General features: G+C 36.5%; 1 protein-coding gene across 1 annotated transcript in view; it reads right to left on the minus strand.

Annotated features, from left to right (window-relative positions):
• The window catches only part of LOC138810974 (olfactory receptor 4K14-like), a 69439-nt gene extending 51227 nt beyond the window's left edge, over window positions 1-18212 (minus strand). The window contains exon 1 of the mRNA XM_069998412.1: window positions 17302-18212. Coding sequence (XP_069854513.1) covers window positions 17302-18212 — 911 coding nt within the window. The remainder of the gene's footprint in view (window positions 1-17301) is intronic.
• Between the last annotated feature and the right edge of the window lie 262 nt (window positions 18213-18474).

Below are 18474 nucleotides of genomic sequence, written 5' to 3' on the forward strand. Positions count from 1 at the left end.
TTTCTAACACATTTATAAGATGATTTCTTTGTTGCTTTGTATGTTCCTCCCCCATGGCAAAACCTCTGCTTTCACTGTACTTGATGTCGGTATAATTTGTGGAGGAGAAGGGAAAAACAAATTGTATATATAGGGATAGAGGTGGACCCATTGCAACAATGAGATGTACAAGTTGTTATGTCGAAAACGAGCTTTACAACTTTGGTGGGCGTGAGGAGTAGGATTGGGTGGGGGGATAGAGGGAGGAGGAGGATGGGAAGGGATGGGAAGGGGAAACAAAGGAGAAAGCTACAATGCTTGATAAGAAATGTACTCATTATCTTGCCCATGTAATCGTAACCCCTTTGTACAGTATTTTCACAAAAACAAATAAAATAAATATATCAGGCGACAAAAAAGAAAAACCAACAAGAACAAGAACAAGATACTGGCAGAGAAACAGTCTCACACCAAGAACCAGATAAATATCATAAGAAAAGATGAGGCACAGCCTCTAAGAATGTTAATAACGTGGCAGGAATTACCACACACTTCTCAGTCCAAACTCTCACTATGAATGGACTCTCCAATTAAATGATATAGAATGACAAGTTGGATCAAAAAGAAGGCCCATTCATCTGCTGTCTTCAAGCGACACATTTTTCTGGCAAATACAAACATATTCTGAAAGTGAAAAGCTGGAATATAATCTTTCTTTCTTTTTTTAAATTTAATTATATTTTTTTTGTGAACATACTGTACAGAGGAGTTACAATTACATGGGCAGGATAATATGTACATTTCTTATCAAGCATTGCAGCCTCCTCCTTTGTTGGAATATAATCTTTCAAGCAATGGCCCCCATAAACAGGCCAGAGTTGCAATATTAATATCAAATAAATTAGATATCAAATCAAAATTAGTGAGAAAAAGACAAAGGACTTTACATATTAATAAATACTACTTAATCTAAAAACACGCATAGATCCAAACACATTGATTGAGATGAATTCAACATATTATTGTTGCCTCTGCATATATCAATCTGGCAGGTACTCATCAGAGTAATTTCAGACCTAAATAACTGCATTGACCAAATAGCTTTAACAGACATATATGGAGTATTTCACCCAGCAGCATCAGAATATACATTCTTCTCAGCAGCTTATGGAACATTCTCCAGATAGTTTAAGTCACACAGCAAATCTGTACAAATTGAGAAGTAATGAAATTATTCCCTGAATTCTGTCAGACCACAATGGAATGAAATTGGACCTCAACAACAAAATCCATCATAGAAAATTTTCTAATTAATGTAGACTGAGGAAGAAACATTGTTGAATGTCCATGGAGTCATTGAAGAGATCACAACAGAAATTAAAATGTGTAAGGAATTTAACAAAAATGAACACAAAAATTACCAGCTTCTCTGGAACACAACAAAAGCAGCACTCAGAGAAAAATTCATAGCTCTGAGTCTACATCAAAAATGGAAAAAACCTGGAATTAGCAATTTACTAATGAGCTTTAATGTCCTTTAAAAGGAGGAAAGATCCAAACCTCAAACCAGTGGATCAAAACAAAATATCAAAATTAAATATGTATTAAACGAATTAGACACTAAAAAAAGAAAACATAGAAAGAATCAAGACAGCAATTTTTTTTCTTGGGAACAAAAAATGAAATAGGCAGACCCTTAGCAAACTTGACTAAAGAAAGAAGAGAATATAGCCAACTAAAATTAAAAATAAAAATGAAAATATCACCTCAGAAATGAGCTAGATTCAAAGCATTGTAAGGGAAATTTTGCAAACCTTAATGCTAACAAATTGGAAAATCTGGAAGAAATGAAAGAATTGCTAGTGAATGTGGATAAAACCAAACTAAACAAAAAAAAATTCAACAGTATGTGGATAAAACCAAACTAAACAAAAAAAGTTCAACAGTATAAACCCACAAAATGTAAGGAAATTGAAATGACAATAAAATAATTTCCATCAAATTAAAGCCCAGGAACAGATAGATTCATAACCTAATTCTATAAGTTCTTTGAAGCAGAAATCACTCTAATACTTCTCAAACCCTTCAATGAAATTGAAAGCAAAAGATTACTACCAGGCACAGACTGAAATTTTCTTAATAAAGCAGCAGAAACACAGTAAATCAAAGAAAGGTTGGACAAATGGGATTGAATGAAACTGCAGAGCTTCTTCATGGCAAAGGACATAGCTAACAAGATTAATAGAAAGCCCACGGATTGGGAGAAGATCTTCACTAGCCATATAACAGACAAAGGCCTTATATCTAAAATATACTTAGAGCTCAAAAAAGTAAATCCCCTAAAAACAAATCCTCAAAGAAACAACTGCTCCATCAACAATTGGGCTAAAGAGAGACTTCTCTGAAGAGGAAATAAGAATGGCCAATAGACACAAGAAGAAATGCTCTACTTCTGTAGCCATAAAAGAAATGCAAATCAAAATAACACTGAGATTCCACCTCACCTCAGTTAGAATGGCTATAATCAAGAAATCTAATAACAACAGACGCTGGAGGGGATATGGCCAAAAGGGAACTCTACTGCATTGTTGGTAGGAGTGTAAATTTGTTCAACCACTTTGGAAAGCAGTATGGAAGTTCCTCGGAAGACTTCACATAGAGCTCCCCTATGATCCAGCAATCCTACTTCTGGGTATTTACCCAAATGATCACAAACAAGGCCATACTAAAGCTACCAGTACACTGTTTATCACAGCATTGTTCACCATAGCTAACATATGGAACAAGCCCTGATGCCCCTCAGTAGATGAGTAGATCAAGAAAAAAAATATATATATACAGAGAGAGAGAGAGAGAGAGAGAGAGAGAGAGAGAGAGAGAGAGAGAGAGAGAGAGAGAGAGAGAGAGAGAGAGAGAGAGAGAGAGAGAGAGAGAGAGAGAGAGAGAGAATGGAATTCTATGCTTCCATCAGGAAGAATGATACCGCTACATTTGTTAGGAAATGAAAAAAAAATCATATTAAGGGAAGTAAGTCAGGCTCGAAGAAACATAGGTCCCATGGTTTCACTTATTTTCAATAATTAGTATATGTCTAGGTCAATCTTAGTAGATGAGCAGAATGGCTCAATAGCTATGTATTTGACCATATAAGATGATGCTAACGGAAATGAACTCAGGACATGAACCCAAAAGGTTTTTCTTTGTTGTTGTTTTTAATGTACTATGTGATTTGTTTTGTTTCTCTTGTATGTTCTTCCCTCTATGGTACATCCCTTGCTGTCAATGTGTACTATGATATTATATATACATTATTTGATTAGGAAAGGGAAGGGGAACAACAGAATGGTGAGACAAAGAACAAGGGAGGAATTACTCCAACGGTGATACTCACAAGGAAATATGTTGGAAATGAACTGTACAACTTGAGAAGGGAGATGAAGGGTAAGGAAATTGGGAGAAAAATGAGGGAGTGGTAACAAGTTCAACAAGAAATGTACTCTCTCCCTTAATTATTCAGCTGTAACCCCTCTGTACATCATCTTAACAATATAATTTTAAAAATAGAAATTAAAAAATTAAAAATATCACTACCAAACCATGAAGCCAGCAAAACCAAGCAAGGGGTTATCAAAGAAAAAGGACTATAGAGCTATCTCTTTGATGAACATTGACACTAAACTACTCTAAAATTCTGGCCAACTGAGTTCAACAAGTAACCAAAAAAAATCATACGCTATGACTGGTCAAGATTCATTCTAGTGTTGCAAAGCTGGTTCAATAGATACAAATTAACTAATGTAATTCAGCATATCAACAGAAGCAGGGACAAGAACCACATGATCATATCACTAGATGCAGAAAAAGCATCAGACATATTCCAACACCTCTTTATGATAAAAGCTCTGGGAAACTACTAATCCACAGATCCTTCCTCAATATTTTAAGGGCTTTACATAAAAAACAACAGCATTATACTCAATAGTGAAAAGTTATAACTATGTCCTCTAAAATTATGAATGAGACAAGGATGTCCACTCTCTTCTCTCCTCTTCAATATTGTATTGGAATTCCTAGCCAGAGCAATAAGGCAAAAGAAACATAACATGGGATCCACTTCAGGAGAAGAAAAAGTATTCCTCTTTGCAGATGATATGATTCTGTTTTAAAAGAACCCTATAGATTTCTCCCCCAATTTAAATGAGTTGATCTGAAACTTTGGCAAAGCAGCAGATTATAAAATTAGCCCACAAAGATCAGTAGCTTTTCCATATGCCAACAGTGAGAAGGCTGAGCCTGAATTAAAAAGAACAACTCCATTTGTAGTAACCTTAAAATATACCTAGGAATTAACTTAACTAAAAATGTGAAGAATCTCTATTATGAAAATGTAAGAATCTGAAGAAAGAAATTAAGACAGATTTAAGGAAATGGATAAACCTTCCATGCTCTTGAATTGGATGGATAAACATTGTGAAATAGCAATATTGCCCAAGAATATCTACAAATTCAATGCAATACACATCAAAATTACAATATCATTCTTTGATTATATAGAGGAAGCAATCCAAAAATTCATGTGGAATAATACAATACCCTGAATGGCAAAAACAAGTCTTAGCAGGAAGAACAGCGCTGGAGTAATATCAATACCAACTTGATACAATATTACAAAGCCATAGTAACAAAATAAGCTTGATATTGGCACAAAAATAGCCCTGAGAGGCCTTGGAATAAAATGAGTCATTTAGCAGGTCACAAGAACTTAACGGCGAAGTGACCTGCCAGACTCAGCTCCATCCAGGGAAAAGTCACCCAGCTCAGGCGCCAGCCATCGGAGTGCCTTGCCTCACTGGGTAACCAGAGCCAGAGGCTGCCCCTCCCTCTAGCAGCCACCACAATCAATTGAAAAACAGAAACCCTGAGAATGGCTCCAGGCTGGGCGCTGTGAGCTTTATCACAAAATAGCCCCAGGGAAAAGCTACTGTTTGTTGAAAGGCCTCAACTCTACCCAGAACCTAGCCTCAGCACCACATCCCCCTCTTTTGTGACTCTCAAAGCAGACCACCCTCCCAGAAAACTAACCTGGGAGGGGGATCTCAAAATCTTGGGTAAAGCAGAGCATTTTTCTGCCTCTTCCAACCAACCGACTTAAGAAACCAATCAAGCCACAGGACCTCAAGCTGACCAGAGACCCCAACAAGAGACTGGTTGCAGACAAAAGGGAGATACAGGATTCTTCCCACTCCTCCCCGCCCCCCCAAAAAAATCAAAAGACTTTTTTTTCTTTTTTCTTTTTTTTTCTTCTTCTTCTTTTCTTTTTTTTGCTTGTTTTTTGTTTTTTGTTACCATATATATATATATATATATATATATATATATATATATATATATATATAAATTTTTTCCCCTTCTAAAACTTTTATTAATCTTTAATTTTTGCCTCTTCTGAAATAATAATTGTTTTCCAGTAACTTTTTTTTTCTCATCTTATAATTTTTATTTTAGGAATACGTGAATGAGAGTTTTCCTTTCTTTTCTTGTCTTCTTTCTCTTTTTCTTTCTTTCTTAATTATCTTTTTGTTTTTTTATCTAGCTCTACTGAACTTCTGATCTTTTCTTCTCCCTTTCCCATCCTTAAAGTTTTTCACATCTCCTCTATGTCCCTCCCCTTCTCTGAACATATTCACATTCCTCTCTAAATAGACGGTCTTTTAACCTCTATAATAACATTAATTTTTACGTTTCTATTCTTTTTCTGGTCTCTCTATTCCCCTTTCCGTCTCTTCTTTTTCTCTCTCTCTCTACTTGCATCCTACCCAACCCATTTCCTGCACTGTGATTAGGACATAGTTAACTCTCCCTGTGCCTCCCCACACCAATCTATTCCTATTTTTTACCCACATCTCTCCCTAATCCTAATAATTTCTGGTTTTCCAAATTCTTTTCTGCGGTTCGAAGTACTTTAACATATAGTCGTTTGATGTTGAATAGATGTATCTGTTGAACTAGATTGTATCTGTAGACTATTGACTGTACAAATGCAAACTTTGGTTGATGGTTGCCTTAAGATAGTGTTCTAGCACAAAACTGGTGCAATCTTTATCTCAAATGGGCCGAGTAAGCCGGAAAAACACAAGAAAAATGGCAAATTCGGTTATCTCAATTCCCAACCTTGATAATCAGGGATTAGAACAGATAAAGAATAATCCAGAGGAGAGTTCCCAAATAGCTCTACAAACACTAATAGCAAACATGATAAATGAGAAGTTTGACAATGTACAAAGGACTCTGTATGAGCATGATAGGGAGAGAGAGGAGGCATCCCAGAAGTTTATACAGGAATATCATAAGCGTGAGGAAGCTTCTCAAAAACTGATACAGGATTTGCGTGAACAACTTGAGAATACTCAAAGAGAAAGGGAGGAATGGCGTGAGCAGGCAGAGAACACTCAAAGAGAACTGCAGGAATCCCACAGAAGGGAGGAAACTAATCAAAGAGTAATTCACGAATTAAGAGACCAGGTAGAGAATACACAAAGATCACTAAAGGCATTCATGGAATCCATTAACAAAGAGCTGAAGGAAGTCAGGGAGACCACAAAGGGAATGCTGAATGGAACCCAACAGAAGGAATGGGAGTCCAAAGAAACCATAACCAATCAACTAAGTGATTTGAGAACAAACACTGAACACCAAATTAAGGAAGTAAAGAAATTCATACAAGACCTAAAACAGAGCTTCAACAAAGAACTTGAAGCCATCAAAGCTGACCAATTAGAAGGAAAAGAGATAAAAAACAAAGTAGAGAGTCTTGACAGCAGGTTAGACCATGCAGAAGGTCGAATCTCAGGGATTGAAGACAGCCTAGATATTATAGAGAAAGAACATACAACCATCCAAGACAAGTCCAAGAAATATGATAGGTCTATCCAACACCTGGAAGACACCATCAGAAGGCCCAATCTAAGGATAATGGGTGTAGAGGAGCACCTAGAAACAGAAGTTAATGGTCTAGGAAATTTGTTTAACAGGATCCTAGCAGAGAACTTCCCAAACATACAAAAAGATAGGCCTATTCAGATACAAGAAGCTTTTAGAACCCCAAATAGACCAGACCAGAATAGGACATCCCACCGTCACATTATAATCCACACAGGATCAACCCAGACCAAGGAAAAGATCCTTAAAGCTGTCAAGGAGAAAAGGTTAATCACCTATAAAGGGAAACCAATTAGAATTACCTCAGATTTCTCAGCAGAGACAATCAAAGCAAGAAGAGCCTGGAATGACGTATGCCATGCCCTAAAAACAAACAACTATCAACCAAGAATACTGTACCCAGCTAAACTCTCCTTCATAACTGAAGGCCAAATAAAAACCTTCCATAGCAAAGAAAAATTGAAACAATACATCTCCACCAAACCAGCCCTGCAAAAGATTCTTAAAGATGTCCTACACATAGAAAACCAACAAGAACGCAACAAAGGCCAAGAAACCACACCCAAACTGAGAATCCAAGAACCTTAGGAAGAACCCAGTTTTCACAGCCCCCAAGAAGGAGGATAACATGGCAGGAACTCCCAAATACCTCTCAGTCCTATCTCTTAACGTTAACGGACTGAACTCTCCAATCAAGCGACATAGACTGTCTAGTTGGATTAAAAAACAAGACCCTTCTATCTGCTGCCTGCAGGAGTCACATCTTGCCCGTAAAAACAAACACATTTTCAATGCTAAAGGCTGGAGCAAAATCTACCAAGCAAACGGCCCTCATAAACAGGCGGGAGTTGCAATCCTAATATCAGATAAAATAGACTTAAATTAAAATTCATGAGAAGAGATAAAGAAGGTCGCTACATACTAATTAAGGGATCTCCCCTTCAAGAGGATATTACAATTCTAAATATCTATTCGGCAAACAAGGGAGCACCCAAATTTATCCAAGAAACACTACTTTCCCTCAAATCCCACATAGATCCAAAGACATTAATTGTTGGGGATTTTAACACACCACTCGCCCCACTAGATAGATCAACTCGGCAAAAACTCAACAGAGAAACCAAAGATCTAAACAGCTGCATAGATCAACTAGACTTAACAGACATTTACCGAACATTTCACCCAGCAGCATCAGAATACACGTTCTTCTCAGCAGCACATGGAACGTTTTCTAAAATAGACCACATTTTAGGCCACAAAGCAAACTTGTCTAAATTCAGAAACATTGAAGTTATACCTTGCATTCTCTCTGACCACAAGGGAATAAAAATAGAACTCAACACCAAAAGCCACCAAAGAAAGTCCGGTATCACATGGAGGCTGAACAACACACTGCTGAATCATGAGTGGGTCATGGAAGAGATTAGAAAGGAAATTCAAATGTTCATGCTATTCAACAAAAATGAACACACAAATTACCAGCTCCTCTGGGACACAGCAAAGGCAGTACTCAGAGGCAAGTTTATAGCTCTGAGCTCCTACATCAACAAATTGGAGAGATCGGAAACTAACAATTTAATGACACATCTAAACCTCCTTGAAAAAGAGCAGCAAGATAAACCCCAATCCAGTAGACGGAAAGAAATAATCAAAATTAAATCAGAATTAAATGAATTAGAATCCAAAAAAACTATAGAAAGAATCAACAAAACAAAGAGTTGGTTCTTCGAAAAACTTAACAAAATTGACAGACCCTTAGCAAACCTTATCAGAAAAAGGAGAGAACACACCCAAATTAATAAACTCAGAGATGAGAATGGAAACATCACCACGGAAACAACCAAGATTCAGAACATTATAAGGGAATACTTCTCAAAACTTTATGCTAATAAGTTTGAGAACTTGACAGAAATGGACCTTTTCCTAGCAAATATTGACATGCCAAAACTAAACCAAGATGAGTTAAACCAGCTTAACAGGCCCATATCAAGCATTGAAATAGAAACAGCAATAAGAGACCTCCCAGCTAAGAAAAGTCCAGGACCAGATGGTTTTACAGCGGAATTTTACAAGGCCTTCAAAGCAGAGCTCACACCAATACTCCTCCAACTCTTCAATGAAATTGAAAGAGAAAGCTCACTACCGAACACATTCTATGAAGCCATCATAACCCTCATCCCAAAACCAGGCAGGGACTCATCAAAGAAAGAGAACTATAGACTCATTTCTTTGATGAACATTGATGCAAAACTTCTCAACAAAATTTTGGCCAATCGACTTCAACAATTCATCCAAAAAATCATACACCATGATCAAACAGGATTCATTTCAGGGATGCAAAGCTGGTTCAATATACGCAAATCAATTAATATTATTCATCACATCAACAGGAGCAAGAATAAGAACCACATGGTTATCTCAATAGATGCAGAAAAAGCATTTGACAAGATCCAACACCCCTTTATGATGAAGGTTTTGGAAAAATTAGGAATCCATGGAACATTCCTCAATACAATAAAGGCTGTATATGACAAACCTACAGCCAGCATTATACTCAATGGTGAAAAACTAAAGCCATTTCCTCTTAACTCAGGAACAAGACAAGGATGTCCACTCTCTCCACTTCTCTTCAATCTAGTATTAGAATGCCTAGCTACAGCAATAAGACAAGATGCAGACATAAAGGGGATCCAAATAGGGAAAGAAGAAATAAAACTCTCCCTCTTTGCAGATGACATGATCTTGTATTTAAAGAATCCCATAGACTCCACTCCCAAATTACTCAAGCTGATTCAAAACTTTGGCAAAGTAGCAGGTTATAAAATTAATCCCCAAAAATCAATGGCTTTTCTATATGCCAACAATGAGAAAAGTGTGGCTGAAATTAGGAAAGCAACTCCATTTGTAATAGCCCCACAAAAAATAAAATACCTAGGAATTAACTTAACCAAAGAAGTGAAGGACCTCTATGATGAAAACTTTAAAATCTTGAAAAAGGAAATCAACACAGAACTTAAAAAATGGCAAAACCTCCCATGCTCCTGGATTGGCAAGATTAACATCGTGAAAATGGCAATACTTCCCAAGGCTATCTACAAATTCAACGCGATACCTATCAAAATTCCACCCTCATTCTTCAAGGAAATAGAGGAGGCAATCCAAAAATTCATATGGAACAATAAAAGACCCCGAATAGCAAAAACGCTCCTCAACGGAAAGAACACTGCTGGAGGAATATCAATACCAAATTTCAAACTCTACTATAAAGCCATAGTAATCAAAACAGCTTGGTATTGGCATAAGAACAGACCTCAGGACCAATGGAATAGAATTGAAAACCCAGAAATGAACCTACAGACCTATAGCCATCTAATCTTTGATAAGGAAGCTAAAACAATAGAATGGAAGAAAGACAGCCTCTTCAGTAAATGGTGCTGGCAAAATTGGTTAACTACATGTAGAAAACTAAAGCTAGATCCTTATATATCACCCTGCACCAGAATCAACTCCAAATGGATCAAAGACCTTGAACTCAAAGCAGACACTCTGAAAACATTACAGGATGGAATAGGAGAAACCCTAGGTCTCCTTGGCTCAGGCCGAAATTTTCTGAATAGAGACCCGGAAGCACAACAAATCAAAGAAAGGTTGGACAAATGGGATTGCATAAGATTGCAGAGCTTCTGCAGGGCAAAAGACATAGCTGGCAAGATCAATAGAAAGCCCACCGATTGGGAGAAGATCTTTACTAGCCATACAACGGACAAGGGTCTCATATCTAAAATATACTTGGAACTCAAAAAATTAAACCACCCAACAACAAATCCTCAAAGAAACAACTGCCCAATAAATAAGTGGGCGAAAGACTTAAAGAGAAACTTCTCTGAAGAAGAAAGAAGGATAGCCAATAGACACATGAAGAAATGTTCAACATCCCTAGCCATAAAAGAAATGCAAATCAAAACAACATTGAGATATCACCTCACTCCAGTTAGAACAGCAAAAATCAAGAACTCTAACAACAACAGATGCTGGAGGGGATGTGGACAGAAAGGAACCTTACTTCATTGTTGGTGGGAATGTAAACTTGTTCAACCACTTTGGAAAGCAGTATGGAGGTTCCTCAAAAGACTTCACATAGATCTCCTCTATGATCCAGCAATCCCACTTTTGGGCATTTACCCAAATGTTTACAAACAAGACCACACTAAGGCTACCAGCACAACTATGTTTATTGCAGCATTATTTACCATAGCTAAGATATGGAACCAACCCAGATGCCCCTCAGTAGATGAATGGATCAAGAAAATGTGGTATATATACACAATGGAATTCTATGCCTCCATCAGAAAGAATGACATTTCCCCATTTGTTAGGAAATGGAAAGGTTTGGAAAAAATTATATTAAGTGAAGTAAGCCAGGCCCAAAGAAGCATAGGTCCCATGGTTTCCCTTATTTGCAATATCTAGTATAGGTATGAGTCAAGCGGAAAAGGTCAGATAATATGATGTTAGGAAAATGAACCCTTAAATATGTATTTTAATGTTTTCGTTTCTTTCATGCATGTGTTTCTAACGCATTTATAAGATTATTTCTTTGTTGCTTTGTATGTCCCTCCCCCACAGTGTAACCCCCGCTTTCACTATATTTGATGTCAGTATAACATGTGGAGGAGATGGGGACAAACAAGTCGTTTAAGGATTCAGGTGGACCTGTTGCAACAATGAGAAGTACAAAATGTCATGTCAAAACCAGCTTTACAATGTCGGTGTGGGGGGGGGAGGGGGGTATAATTGGGTGGGGGGAGGGGGGTAAAATTGGGTGGGGGGAGGGGGGAGGCGGGGAAGGGAAGTGAAGGGTAAACAAAGGAGGAGGCTGCAATGCTTGGTAAGAAATTTATGCATTATCCTGCCCATGTAATTGTAGCCCCTCTGTACAGTATGTTCTCAAATAAAATAAAATACAATTAAAAAAAAAATAGCCCTGAGAACCAATGTAACTGAATAAAAGATGACAACTTAACCCAAAGATGTATAGCCACCTAATATTTGAAAAAGGAGCCAAAGACACAAGGTGGAAAAAAGATAGTTTCTTTTACAATTGGTTTGAGCAAATTGGCTGTGCACATGCAAAAAACTGAAGCTAGATCTTTATATATTACCTTATTCCAGAGTCAATTATAAATGGATCAAAGACTTCTATGTATGGCTAGATTTCAAGAAAATTTTATAGAAAGAACACTAGACCTCATTGCCATCAATCAAAACTTCCTAAGATGCAGGATCAAAACAAATTAAGAAAGGCTGGATAATTGCATCAATCTGGAGTTTCTCCATGAAACAGGATATAACTATCAAGATAAATAGGAAGCCCACATAATGGGAGAAGATCTTTACTAGCTATCCATCAGAAAAGTGCCTCCCATCTAAAATATACTTAGAGCTCAAAAAATTAAACCTTCCTCAAACAAATCCTGATAGAAACAACCCAATTAATAAATGGGCTAAAAGACTTAAGAGAGATGTCTCTAAGGAAAAACTAAGAATATTCAACTTCTCTGGCTATAAAAGAAATGCAATTCAAAACAACATTGAGGGCTCAGAAGGTGGCTCAGTGGTAGAGTGCTTGCCTTGCATGCATGTGGTCCTGGGTTCAATTCCTCAATACCACATAAGCAGAAAAAGTCGCAAGTGGTGCTGTGGCTCAAGTGGTAGAGTACTAGTCTTGAGCTGAAGAGCTGAGGAACAGTACTCCGGCCCAGAGTTCAGGCCCCACAACCAACCAAAACAAACCAAACAAAAACACAAAAAAACCAACATTTAGATTCCACCTCACCCCACTTAGAACGGCCATTTGAACAAAAAAAAAAATGGCGAGACAAAGGACAAAGAGGTAACCAATTTAACAGTGGTGCTCTCAAAACAGTATGTTGGAAATGATCTGTACAACTTAGGGGGGGCTTGAGGGGCAGGATAGTGGGAGAAAAATGAAGGAGGGAGTAACAAGTTTGACAGGAAATGTACTTAGTACCTTACTTATGTAATTGTAACCCCTCTGTACATTCCCTTGATAATAAAATTAAAATTAAAAAAGAGAAAACTAACAATAACAGAAGCTGGTGGGATGTGACCAAAATGGAATGCTACTATACTGTTAGTGGGGATGAAAATTTGTTTAACTAAGCTGGAAAGCAGTGTGAAGTTTACTCAAAAGACTAGAGCTTCCCTGTGACACTGCCATTACACTCCTTGGCATTTATCCAATTGACCACAAATAAAGCCACACTAAAGCTACCAGCACAAACATGTTCATTGCATCATTGTTTACAATAGTTAAGATAAGGAATCAACCCATTTTCTCCTCAGTAGACAAATGGACCTAGAACTTGTGGTATATATACACCATGGAATTCTATCCTTCCATCAGAAAGAATGACAATGTCCCAAGCAACACAGGTTGCATTGTTTCCCTAATTTGTAGTAATTACAATGTCATTATAAATCTATAAGTAAGCACAATGGATACGAAAAGCCAAAAAAATTACACGAGGACATGATAAATTAAAGAGGACTCTAAACATTCACACAGAACAAAAGAAGATATTCTTAGGAATGAATCATGAAGGCTCAATAGCTATGTGCATATGATCATATAAAATGATCCTGATCAAAATAAACTCCAAAAATGGAAACAAGAGGGTTACAAGACTTTCCCCCCCTGTTTTCCCCTTTTCGTTGTGGTTTCTGATTTTTGTATGTAATTTCTTATATGCAAGTTTATCTGATTTGGGCAGGGTAAGGCACAGAAATGGTGGGACAAATGATGAACTAATCCAGCGGTGATTATCACTAGACACTATGTTGAAAATGAACTATACAACTTGTAGAGGAGGGGAGTTAGGAAGGAACAAAACAGGAGAAAACTAGAGAAGAGTTGACACTGTTAAAAAATGTACTCATGGGGCTGGGAAGGTGGCTCAGTGGTAGAGCGCTTGCCTTACATGCATGAGGGCCTGGGTTCGATTCCTTAGCACCACATAAGCAAAAGGAAAAAAGCTGGAAGTGGCGCTGTGGCTCAAGTGGTAGAGTGCTAGCCTTAAGCTGAAGAGCTGAGGGAAAGCGCCCAGGTCCAGAGTTCAGGCCCCATGACCGGAACCGCCCCCCCCCCCCCCCGAAAAAATAAATGTTCTCATTACCTGAATTATATAACTTCCACCTCTCTGTATATCACCTTTAAAATAAAAATGAAAATAAATATTAAAATATCCAGAGATGGAGCTGTGCTACAAGTGGTAGAGTGCTAGCCTTAAGTGTTATGTTAAGGTACAGTGCCTAGGCTCTGACTTTAAACTAGAACAAAAATAAATAAATAAATAAAGACACTACTAGAGATAAAGACTTCTGTCAACATAATAGGTTCTAAAAAGTCTTTAGATTGACTCTCAAGTCTGTGTATCTCGAGTTTCAAAGAAACATAGACTCAAAGAAACCTTGCATGCTGCTATCATTTGTTGTGTGCAGTCACTTCCTGATTTCCAGGGATTTCTATGTGACTCTCTATCCTGAAGGTACTGGCTGAGAACCAACCTGTGGTTTTGAGAGACAGAGATTATTAGATGTACAACATTTAATAGAGTGGACTTCAAGATTATTTCTTAAAGATTTAGGGGATAAAAAGCTAAAGCTCTGAGTCAAGGGTCTTTTTAAAATAAAAGATAATTTCAAACTATTTTTATTTACATATATATGCATTTATGTATCATATTATATATATATATATATATATATATATATATATATAGAGAGAGAGAGAGAGAGAGAGAGAGAGAGAGAGAAAGAGAAATATGTTTCACTTTCTAGTCTGGTTGGCACCAATGCTTATGGCTGAGAACCAGCATCCCAAGTGCTACAATTATAGTGTATACCACTATAATTGCTTACAACTTAATATATAATGTAACCTACAACTTAAAATGTTAATTTCTTAGATTGCCAGGAAGGAGAAATATTAAGATATGTTAAAGCATAAAGATAATATAGAATGTTTTTGATATAATAAAACTATGTCTGAGGAGATGGGCCTTTTTCTTGTTTCTAAAGTAAAATAGCAGTCTGAAGGAATTTTCTTTTATTTTTATTTTTTACATCTCATTGCTTTATTTTTATATACATACTCTAATAGTACAAGGAGCTTTTATGTCAATGATTCCATAGTTAGGAAGAGTATACTTTGAACAAATTCACCTCTTCTTTTATGTACCCTTTATATATATAATATGTATGTTTTTTAATTGTAAAAATACTGTACATAGGGGTTACAGTTACAAGGAATTTCATTTAACATAATGGGCTTTAAGAAATCTGAAAGGACCAAAGCTTTAATGAAAACTTCAGTTTGCTTTGACTGCTGGGTAGTATTGTCTACTCAAATTTCTGTCATCATGAAAGTAGTCTGTTTCTCTCTACATCATGGCTTCTTGCTGTATAATATGAATGTTGGAACTGAATTTGTGGTTTAAATTAATTTAAATAATCACATTTAACTAGATCAAGAAAATGTGGTATATATATACAATGGAATTCTCTGCTTCCATCAGAAAGAATGACATTGCCCCATTTGTTAGGAAATAGAAAGACTTGGAAAAAATTATATTAAGTGAAGTAAGCCAGGTGCAAAGAAACATAGGTCTTGTGGTTTCCCTTATTTGCCATAATTGGTATATGTCTGAGACAAGCAGAAACGGTCAAAAAATTTGATGTTCAGTGAAATGAACCCCAAGGTAAGGGCCCCAATTTTTTTCTTGCTATTTTTCTAACATATTCATAAGATATTTCTTTGTTTCTGTGTTTAAATACTGATACAGGTGAACCCTTTGCAACAATGAAATGTACAAGATGTTATGTTGAAAAACAAACTTTACAACTTTTCCTTGAAGGGGAGGCTTCAGAGGGGAGGAGGGGTAGAGGGAAGGGGGAGAATGGGAAGGGATAATAAGGAGAAACAAAGGAGGAGACAACAATGCTTGATAAGAAATGTACTCATTACCTTGCTTATGTAATTGTAACCTCTCTGTATGGTACTTTCACAATAATAAAAAAAATAAAATGACAGGAAAAAAGAATTTGAGCACTGATGGCTCATATCTGTAATCCTAGTGACTCAGGAGGCTGAGATTGGAGGATCGTGGTTTGAAGCTAACCAGGTAGGAAAGTCTAGGAAACACTCATCTCCAAATAACCACTAGAGAACTGGAAGTGGTGCTGTGGATCAAAGTTATAGATCATTACCTTGAGTGAAAAAGGTCAAGAATGGTGCCCAGACCCTAAGTTCAAGCCTTGCAACTAGAAAAAAGTTGTACCATATTAAAAGAAATGAAAATTTATTTTCAGGTGTCGTTATTGGCATTTCACTAAAATTCAACCACTTTATTTTACACAACAAAAGAGAAAATATTGTTTACAATTTCAATTGTTTCTTTTTAATTTTAAAGTACCTGTACATGTACATTAGAAATATAAGAGATACAATCATTTGGATCAAAAGTCTGGTCTCCAATGAGTCAAGAAAATAGAATATTCATTGTTTCTAAATGATTAGTCAGCAAAGTATGTTAAGTAGCACTATTAAACATTTACAACAGGAAGGTTAAGTTTCAGGTGTTTGCCTAATTCTGATGGCTAAAAGTAAATAATGTGTTGTAATGTCAATGTCTGACACTAACAAATATAGTACTATTAATTTTTATTAAGTTGATAAAATCCAATCAATGACAATCTCAGCAATTATTTCTTCTACACAGTATTTTAATTTATTAATCTTGCTTTTCTTCTTGAGAGAATTTAGATGTTATGTTAGAATTCAGATGTTATGTTAGATCAATGATAAAATAATATTCCTTTGCCTTTTGACAAAAGTAAATGCTCAAAAGAGAACACATGAACAACTGTATCTGTGCTGGTCTGGGAGATTGAATTGAGGATCTGGTTTTTTGCTTAAGGCTAATGCTCTACAACTTGATCCATAGCTTCAATTCTGGCTCTAATTTACTGACTCTAATTAATTAATTGGAGATGAAAGTTTCATTTACTTTCCTGCCTGGGCTGGCTTTGAACTTGCAGTCCTCACATGTCATTCTCATGAGTAGCTAGGTTTACAAACATCAGACATCTATGACCAGCTCACAAATGTGTTTTTGCAAATGCAGTTAAATGAAATTCAAATCATACACATTAACATGCTATTCCACAATACCAATACGTGCCTTTGTAAAAATGATAATCATCTAATGCAGTTGAAAACATGGTAATGCTAAATACATATAACTCTAATAAAAAGCAACATTAGGTTTCTAGTTATTAATTCTTCGACGTCGATTTACTTACTGGCTTATGAACCTCTTAATAGCATTTCTCATTTCTTTATTTCTCAGTGTATAAATGGCTGGATTTAAGAGAGGTGTAATTATAGAGTAAAACACAGCAAGAAATTTGTCCATCCAGATGATGTTGAGTGGCCACACATAAATGAAGAGGCAGGGCCCAAAGAAGAGAACCACCACTGTGATGTGGGCAGTGCAAGTAGACAGTGCTTTAGATGCTCCAGTTTTAGAGCTTTGGTGGACAGTGATGAGAATATATGTATAGGAGATCAGCAACAGAATAAAGCATGTTACAGCCACAACACCACAGTCAATGTTCATTAAAATCTTTATCTTATATGAATCCATGCAGGCAAGGTTGATGACCAGCGGTCTATCGCAAAAGAAGCTGTCTATTATTTTTGGCCCACAGAAAGGCAGCCGCACAACCACCATCATTTGACTTACGGCATGCACAAAGCCCACAGTCCAAGCAGTCACCACCAATCCAATGCAGTTTTGCAAGCTCATTATGATTGAGTAGCGAAGTGGTTTACAAATGGCCACATAGCGGTCATATGCCATTATTACAAGTATCACCATTTCAAGTGCTCCAATGAAATGTGCAAAGAAGATTTGGGACATACAGCCTTCAAAAGAAATCGTCTTCTTCTTCTTAAGAATATCTCCAATCATTTTAGGAGTGGCATTTGAGGAAAGCCACATATCAACAAAAGACAGATTGGCCAAAAAGAAATACATAGGGGAATGAAGACGAGTGTCCGTGATGACTAAGATCATGATGATAATATTTCCACAGACAGTGATTAAGTAAAGCAGTAAAAATATAATGAAGAATAGAACCTGCATATTTGATGAGTTCCCAAGTCCTAGAAGTATAAATTCATGCACTATAGATTGATTTTCTGTGTCCATTCTATTTGCTGTGCTCTATGAATTAACCAAGAGAGAAATATTAATTATGATTAGTAGGATAAGAAAGGGCTGTCTATTTCTATAATACAATAGTTATAATATAATTTAGCATCTACTACAATAATAAAACTTATTATATTACACCCTAAAGAGAAACTAAATCACCTTATAATGGATTTCAGGAAGTAGAAACTAAGATGGGATTCAAGAAGTAAAAACTAAGCTTCGACAGAACTCTCATTTGAAGCATGTGAAGAAAACT

This window comes from Dipodomys merriami, unplaced genomic scaffold (assembly GCF_024711535.1).
Source record: "Dipodomys merriami isolate MVZ:Mamm:240054 unplaced genomic scaffold, mDipMer1.0.p SCAF_518, whole genome shotgun sequence".
In the NCBI taxonomy this organism is placed as follows: Eukaryota; Metazoa; Chordata; class Mammalia; order Rodentia; family Heteromyidae; genus Dipodomys; species Dipodomys merriami.